This window comes from Alosa alosa, chromosome 5 (genome assembly GCF_017589495.1).
Source record: "Alosa alosa isolate M-15738 ecotype Scorff River chromosome 5, AALO_Geno_1.1, whole genome shotgun sequence".
In the NCBI taxonomy this organism is placed as follows: domain Eukaryota; kingdom Metazoa; phylum Chordata; class Actinopteri; order Clupeiformes; family Clupeidae; genus Alosa; species Alosa alosa.
Genome location: NC_063193.1, coordinates 20,758,362 through 20,767,090, shown reverse-complemented (window position 1 = coordinate 20,767,090; position 8,729 = coordinate 20,758,362). Strand labels below are relative to the sequence as shown.

Sequence of the window (8,729 nt, the reverse complement as noted above, 5' to 3'; positions counted from 1 at the left end):
GTTCTTTCACCACCATTTAGAAACGTTGGGTTGAGCTCTTCTGTGTGGTCAATTCCATCTCCTGTGACCACTGCAGCGTGGTCCTCTGAGCTGTTCCTCTCAGAGCTCTGATCCAGACCTCTGTCTCCTTTGTGTTTAGGAAGCGTGGTTGCTGCCTTGGTCAGGACTTCAGACCTGCACATCACAGGACCAGCGGATTTGGCTCTGCCAACTAGTATGCTGCTAATTGCCTCAGGGTTTTGGTCCTTCTGCTGTGCAAAACCTAAATGATGGTGGAGATTTGACCCTGGAGATTGGGCTTTTGGATGCGGCACAATCCGTTTCTTTTTTAGTTTTCGATGGTACAGAAATGACAGCACACAGACTATACACACAAGGATGCACAAGACCACTGTAAACAAAGGAAGAAGGAAACATAAGAAAGGTCTAATCCATTAACATTAGCCACCTACAAGTGACATAAATACAACAACATATGTGCAACAACAAAATATCACTTCAAAGATCACAACCTCAGGCCTTAAAGTTTTCAAGCACTGTGCCTGAATTCAGACGTGAGTCGGTACGTTTAAGATTTGAAAATAGGCAATGAGACTACAGTATATATGACGTCCTCATAAACGTCAGATAACTTCAGGCACAGACATTTTCATCGCTTTAAGCCCTGCAACCTAGTTTAGACAAAAAAACAACAACATGTCATTTCTTACCAATTAAACAAATAAGAGCAGGCAGCCCAATGGCCAGCTTGGCTATGGACTCCACTGTGCTGGCTGAGGGTTTGTGGGGGGACAGTGTAAGAGAAGTGGCTCTACTCCCTGTGACTGGTGTTGCAGTGGACGACCCAGTGGTTACAGACACTACAGTGATGATGGTGGGGCGGGGTGACGGACATAACACACTCCAAACATGTTTCCCTTTTAAGGCAGCAGGGGTTTTGCATGTCACTGCCATCTCATTCTCCAGTCGAGATGCAGAGTGCAGACCTGCAGACAAGAATGAGCACTGAGAGACATCAAACAGACTGATAGAATGAAATGGGGTATGAAAGTCAACTGAGATATAGTTGAGATTGGTAGATTTGATAGAATATATCATGGTTACTGAGCAGCCCTGGCCAGAATGAGCCAGTTCAGCTACAGTTTACTTCAAACTATATCACTCCCCTCCTTGCAATCAACAGTTTCCATTATTGACCAATCAGTTGTGTGAGATGTGATCCTTCTATGCTAGAATGAAAACAAACTTAAGCAGATAGGACTGTCCATGCCTGATCTTAGACCAAACTCTTTAAAGGCTGACCTTGCAAGAAGACTTTGAAGTCCTCAAAGCCCGCTCTTCCACAGGAGCAATCCCAGGGATTATCATGGAGGTCTATTTTTGTTGTATTACTGAGTGGTTGGAATGTTTCTGGATTCACATAAATCAAAGAGTTATTTGACAAATCCAGAAGTTGCAACTTTCTCAGATCTCTGAAGCTCCCCAGAGCAATTGTGTGGATATAGTTTCCTGATAGATGAAGGCGCTCAAGGCCAGAGAAATTAGACAAATCGGTGTCCTCTATGTTCTCAATGATGTTGTGGGATAAGATGATGTTCTTCATAACTTCAGGATGGCTAAACCAGACAGGGGTTATCTTTTCCAAACGGTTGTTGTCAAGATCTAGAGATTCTAGTTGTTGAAATTTCCTCAGAGCTCCAGGTGCAATAGCAACAATTCCTGTACCACTCAGTGTCAGATCAGTCACAGATGATAGAGCATCACTGGTGAAGACAGTTGAGTTGAGCTCTCCCACATTCACTTTCCAAAAAAAACTACAGATTTCAAGCCCATTGGAAAACCTTAAATGATACAAAATGCTTCATCAGCAACCAAAATGTGATAAAATTACACCATATAGACAAAAGTATTAGGATCCCTGCCACTGCACCCACACAAACTTAAATGACATCCCATTCTAAATCCACAGGCCAACCCCTGAAAAAACATGATATTATCCCTCCACCAGCATGCCTATAGCCTAGCCTGGAAACCAGACTCTCTGACTTCGCAGTACTGTAGGGAAAAGAAATCGACCGGAAGTATGGCAGGCCGAGGCCAGGCTACCTATAGCCCAGTGCACAAAGCAAGGTCCATAAATACATCATTGTGTGAGTTTGGTGTGGAAGAACTTGACTGGCCACAGATAACAGGGTTCTCAAGATGATCAAATTTGGAATGAACTAGAACAAATATTACAAGCCAGGTTCTTGTCCAACATTGGTGGGTGTAATGGCAGGCATCCCAATACTTCTGCCTATATGGTCTATGTTTACAGTTCAAAAGACAAGACCGAAATTACAGATTTGGATTTAGATTGAAAATCAGTGTGAAAGTAAATTCCATTTCATTCAGTCTATTTTGATATATATATAGTTTAATGTGCTTTCAAAAATACAATAAAATTATTCACTATGAAATTCCAGGGGCTGTTAGTAGCCCTTCACCCCCACTACCAAACCTCGTCAAGCAATGGGACTGAGCTTTTTGAGCTATATTAATTCAAAAACATCCAAAGTTTACCAGCTAATTCTTTTGCTGTACTGAAATTAAATTAAATTAAAGTTAGATTAGTCTGAAAAGAGAACTAGTTACAAACAAGGTGATCATCTTTATTTTAACATTGCTTGATAATGTTAGGGTTAAAAATAACAAATAAAACACCTTACTTTGAGGTATGTTATATGAACAGACATAGGTGTCTTTCACATATGGACAGTCACAACATGCCAACTTTATCCAAGCAGCCATCACTAGCACACCAAAAGAATCTGTGAGAACATAATATGCAAATGAAACGTCATCAAAATGTTCCTCCTCGTTTGATGATCTTGGAAGAACAAAACCTTACCCAACATGATGAGTACCAGCAGAACTCAGAATTCCACAGCAGCCTGAAATGGAATCTAATAAGACGGACGGTCCTCTGAGGACTACCTGAGACTCACCACATGCTGAGATTGGATCACTTGTTGTCATGACACGTTTGTCGTTGGTTCATCGTCACGGATACAGCTGTTTCCACTGAGGCGTAGGTGACTGGTGTTCCAGTTGGTTGATGAAGAGGATGATGGAAATGTATGAGACCAGTGAGGAGGTCATCACCACAGGAAAAACATGACCTCTGTATTTGCATTGTGCAACAGGACCGTTTCTGGTTTCTGCATCCAAAGCCAACACTTATTCTACTCTACAGTATAGTGTAGTTTGAAAATGTACTCTCTCTCTCTCTCAAGTTAGAACACTATAGATAGAACTATAGAATTTATAAACACCAAATCTAAAAAGTAAGTTTATAACTTCAGTCTTACACTCTTAAAACGAATGTGTTGAAAACAACACAACTTGTGTGATTTTACCACATCTCTGTGTCCAGATGGGGACAACACATATGTTTTAAGAGTGTTGCATTTAGGAAATGTTAGAGAGGTACTATGTAAACAACAAAAAAACTCTGTGTTGCTTTAAGCTGAAAGCTGCAACTTAACATGAATGGCAACCCAAAGCATGAAAAAATGAAAAGGGTGGAAATGGTTTTATTGACGACATATTTATTGATTTTCAGTGCCTCTTTTTAAAATAAATAAGTGGTATGATAAAGAAACTTTTAAAATGACCAAGCATGAAAAGCACAGTATTAAAAATGGTGATGGATTTCAATACAATCTTTTTGTGAGTATAAAACAATTAATATACAAAACTCCTATTTAAAAGTAAACAAAATGCAGCAACATATTAGAATCAAGTTTCCTAAAGCCTTTTTTGGAACCAGTAGTTTGAGAGCTCCTGGTGGACCTTCAGCTTGCTCTGGTCAGTACTACATCTTAGTGTTTGGTTTGTTAGGACACTATCTAAGTGTTTAAGTTGAACAAAGAACCTACAACCTCTTCTAATCCTGTTTTGTCGAGTTTTCATCCAGGTGAAAGTCAGATGACAGTACCAGAATTATTTGGGAGGACCAAATGACTGCAGAAACAAACAAGCAAATCATTTTTAAACAAACATATTCAAAATGTCTCACGCACTGAATAAACCATGTATAGTTCCACCAGACATTTTTGACACAGGCCTATATTTGTGAGCGCGTAGTGAAACTCCCTCATGTAACTTAGTCAGCGTGTATAAAGTGCTTGTGCGACACTTCCGTTTGATCGAGGCCGGCATGTGGCTTCTACAAACCAAAACAAACAAAAATAAAAATAAAAAATAAATAAATGAAAGAACAAAAAAACGGGATAGATTCAGCAGTGGTGACATAGTAGCGGAATGTTCTACGTGCCAGGAAATAACTCCACGACAATGGCAAAGTTAAAAGAATTATGAATATATTGGGTACTGTCATTCAATTTGATAGCCACATACTCCTTGTGATAGAGCATCTTTCAAGAGAGGAGGGAGACAGACAGAGAGAGAGAGAGACAGAGACAGAGAGAGAGAGAGAGAGAGAGAGAGAGAGAGAGAGAGAGAGAGAGAGAGAGAGAGAGAGAGAGAGAGAGAGAGAGAGATATATCCAGAGAGAGAGAGAGAGAAGAGAGAGAGAGAGAGAGAGAGAGAGAGAGAGAGAGAGAGAGAGAAATATATCCAGGGAGCAGAGAGAAAGCGTTGACATTACTTCTGCTTACATTGCATGATAAAAGCACTAGGACATGATGAAGTGCACCATTTTACAGGACAAAGTCCAGTGAAGTAACACATCTACCTAACATCAGATCCATGAAAGTAAATACAAAACTGAGAAAGAAAAACAAACAAACTGACAAAACGAACAGCATCTGACATTTGTACCAAGGCCTATTGTCGGACCCTAAAAGAGCTTTATACAGCTGTGCTACGGCTGACAAGCTTCTTAAAGCACTGGATAAATAAGACGACAGCGTCACCAGGGGTGAGGGCGAACGTACTGGCGCCTGGGCTTTCCCAGGACATTTTCAAGCAGCATGGTTTCGAGAGAGCGAGAGAGAGAGAGAGAGAGAGAGATAGTGAAGCGAGTCGCCAAACTGTTTCGTTTTCTTCTTCTGAAGAGTTCAGGGTTATGGGGTTTGCAATTTGCAACCCCCGAGCCCTTACGTCCGTTGAAGATGTGCGGAAAGTGAGTCCAGGTATAATGAGCAGTTCCTTTTTTTTGTCCGCATAACTCTGTACAGTGAAGAGACAAATCCACAGTTTTTCGACAGAACAGAGCAGTTAAATACTCTTGCCCCCCTCTTCCCCGTTTAGTGTGTCTGATAACTGGGTGTCGAGGGCACAGGGGTGAGAGGGTGGGCAAGGCCAAAGAACTTAGTGCCAAAAGCAATAAATACTTCAAGTAACAAGGAATCTACTGATGTGGAGACAAAGAAATCATGACCGTTATCGACAAAAATCATGATCACCACCACCACGGCATGCTAACCGGTCTGCAGTGGAAGAACGGAAAACAAACAAACAAAAACAAACAATAACCCTTTATCAGATCAGATGTCAGATCGAGAGCCAGTAGGTTCAGACATTCTCACAAGCATCAACAAACATCGATCTCGTCGCCTCTCATCCGTCAACAGTATGAGGGACAAATACAGGAGTCTGTCTCCACAAGTCACATTGTCCGGTGCGTTTGTTCTGTTCATTTCCCGCTCCGCTTGGGTCCGGGTCTCTTGACTTGCCATAGGTGGTTGTGGATGGTCAGGGCGTCCACACTAACCGACACAGTCTTGGCTGGGATGACCGTGAACTGCTTGCGGTCCGAGCTGTACTTGTAGAGCTTGTCGATCATCTTCTTGCTAATGTTCTTGGGCCCGGTGCCCGTTAACTTCTGGATTTCCTCCGTGTCTGGGAAGTAGGAGTAGAGGGCCCGGAACATGCAGCCCCCGTCTCGGAACAGAATCATCAGGTGGTTCGACTCGCACTTCTCCAGCTCCTGGAGGGATGGAGAGAAGACAAGGAGAAGGGTGAGGAGACCTTTCAGTAGTCGTTCAACACGTCTGGCTAGGTGAAATAACCATGCTTATTACACGACTTTTAATAGTGCTGCAGAATGCTCCATTCACTTGAATGGGCCTTCCCAGCGTTCGGCGGTCTGCTAATTCTGAATAACAGACCGTTGCTAAGTATAACAGACCGCTGTCAAGGAAAGCTTTGTGCTATTCTTCTAAGTCAATTCTTTCACATCACTACGCAAGGATTGGAACTTCATTCAAAAGTGAAAGCAGACGGTTGATCAGCTGTGTTCTAAAAAATGTTTGATTCAAGTTCAGCGTGTGTTGTTGCGAACTATTTGTTTCTCAGCAAAAGCCATGATGAAACGGTAACAAATAGGCTATAGCCTAGGCTATGTAGGCTAAAGTCATATCGTGGGGAGTTTATAGTGTCGCTTTGGTAAGTAGTCGTGTAATAAAGCGGGATAATGTATAGAACGCCCGGTCATTGTCGGGAGATAGGTCCCTTCAGGGCAGAACAAGACACCTCCGCTTGGCGCTGGGTCGGGTCCGGGTTCGCCTGTCGGGACCTTATCTCCCGACAATGACCGGCGTTCTATACATTATCCCTTACTTTGCTCACACATTTAAAAAGTTCAGCTTCTGTTTTAGATAGCAACCCAGAAGCATTACGTCAGCCTATTTAGCCTTCCGCAGAGCATCTGCACATTAGCTATGCTGTTTTTAGACTTCCTTCAGCTGACCGAATTAATTAATCCAATTCCGCATGGCTTTTAAGGCAATCGAAATATACACAAAGCAGTCAATCATTAAAAGAAAGATCTATACAGACACCACATCATGCAACAATTAGCCATTTTGGACAACATGCTCACCTCAAGGATGGAATTTTTATGTGGTTCGTTGACCTTTCCAGCTAAACAGCAGTGGGCGATGGCATTGTGAATAATCGGCTTATTGGACTTCGCACTTGGCTCCTTAAAGAGTTTTGGACCTGGAAAAAAATAAAAAGGAAATATTAGGCCACAATTCACTTACTGATCAGCCTAAACAAAAGAAAGTGTGTTTTCTTACCGGTGTACTCAGCCATGGACGTGGATGTGATGGAGGATGCTGTGGACCCGTTGTCCCAGTCCCTCTCTGTAGCTCGACTGGAATTACGGCTAAGGCCTGGGAATGATTCCACAGACTCTCCCCTGGAGACGAAGATAAACACACAAGGCCTGGAATTAGGAATGTATAAACCTCCAGAACTAGGCTTAAACAGATGTGGACACTACATCAACGTCCATCTTCGGTAATTGGACCTAAAGATACAATTCCATCGATAGGCCAACTCACCGCTGAGACCCAGCCCCGCCTGAGTTGACGCTGTCGGCCCCTGTAGTGGCTACTGAGGCCAGGGAGAGGCTGGAGCCAGACTGGGCGTTGATCAGATTATCATCTGCAAAAACAGATGGGTGGGCACGAAGGGGTTCACAAAATATAAGTACAGCATGGGTTGAATTAGTGGAAATTTGGACTGACGAAAACTGATCCCTTTTTAAAATGCGGCTGCAATTGTACTTCGGAGACTTGGCCTGATAGCTGGGTGGCCATGAGCAGACCTCCACTGAGTGAATCATTATGCCCATCTACAGAATCATTTCCGTAAACACTTAACTGTGGGGCTGACTCACTGGACAATTGCTGTTCAAGCAATTAACATAGTGAGAAATCTAAGCTACATCAGCATGATTCAGCAGCCTTGGCTTTCATTTGCAAATTAACCATCCGTCAATATTATATAATTACGCTTTGAGTAATGAACTTATTACTAATATACCGAATATATATTTTAGTTAATTTTGCTTAGCTGAATGTTTTTTTTACTTAACATGATAACTGCACTCCATGCCTATGAGCTGTACATTTACATAGCTCAACCAGTGGAGCATAGATCTTGCAATGCCAAGGTCATGTTTGTCCTAATGCAATTCACACCAGCAGTGCAGTCTTCAGAAAGTTCATGAATAAATTTAGCCGCAAGCAGCAGAGTAGAGGTCTAGCTAAACATTGTTGCCATGGAAACATTGTGTTTTTATGTCAAGAGCAAGGTGGCAAGAACTCAGATCAAGTTAGTCTCATGTCAACCAAAGATTGGTTGAGACTAGGGTTGCAGAATTACAAGAATTCTCAAAGTTGGAAACTTTCAATGAGAATTATTAAGAAATGAAGGGAATTAACAGGAATGAAGTGAACATTTTCTAAATGGCAGGTTACACTACAATAGGGAAATTAAATGTAGTTGAAAACATCTTGCAGCATACTATTGGTTAAAGCAAACAGATGTAATGCAAATTCAGTCAGATTTCTACCCTGCACTGTACATTCCTCAATCACATACAGACAGCACACTAGCCTAAAGGGCGTAACCAGCAGTGAAATGAAACTGAAACTGCTACTTAACCTCTTTACCCAATATAGTACAATGCATCTTTCTTGCACACATAAGTTTTAAATGCAGAGAGCGCTTACTGGCAGGGGAGCACTTGGGATAGCCATCGGAGACGGACTCATCGTGGAACACGGATTTGGGCCGCTGCTTCTTGGGTTTGGGCTTGGGCTTGGGCTTGGGCTGCCCCTGGCCCTGGCCCTGCTCCTCAAAGATCTCCTGCTGCTTCCTCCTCAGGTACTCCTGCTTGATGAGCTCCCGTCGGGCCTTCTCCTCCTCCTTCCTGATGCGATCCGCATCAGCCTTGCGCCTGCCGACCACACATCAGCCATGACGGACAG

At 42.6% G+C, this 8,729-nt stretch overlaps 1 protein-coding gene across 4 annotated transcripts in view; it reads right to left on the bottom strand.

Annotated features, from left to right (window-relative positions):
• Positions 1 to 3,557: 3,557 nt before the first annotated feature.
• Positions 3,558 to 8,729, bottom strand: part of camsap1b (calmodulin regulated spectrin-associated protein 1b) — a 31,919-nt gene continuing 26,747 nt past the window's right edge. For all 4 annotated transcript variants that reach the window (XM_048243172.1, XM_048243171.1, XM_048243174.1 and 1 more), the window contains 5 exons: positions 8,472 to 8,698; positions 7,296 to 7,398; positions 7,029 to 7,150; positions 6,830 to 6,948; positions 3,558 to 5,935 (listed from right to left, as the gene is read on the bottom strand). In XM_048243172.1, coding sequence (XP_048099129.1) covers positions 5,642 to 5,935; positions 6,830 to 6,948; positions 7,029 to 7,150; positions 7,296 to 7,398; positions 8,472 to 8,698 — 865 coding nt within the window. In that variant the 3' untranslated portion in view covers positions 3,558 to 5,641. The remainder of the gene's footprint in view (positions 5,936 to 6,829; positions 6,949 to 7,028; positions 7,151 to 7,295; positions 7,399 to 8,471; positions 8,699 to 8,729) is intronic.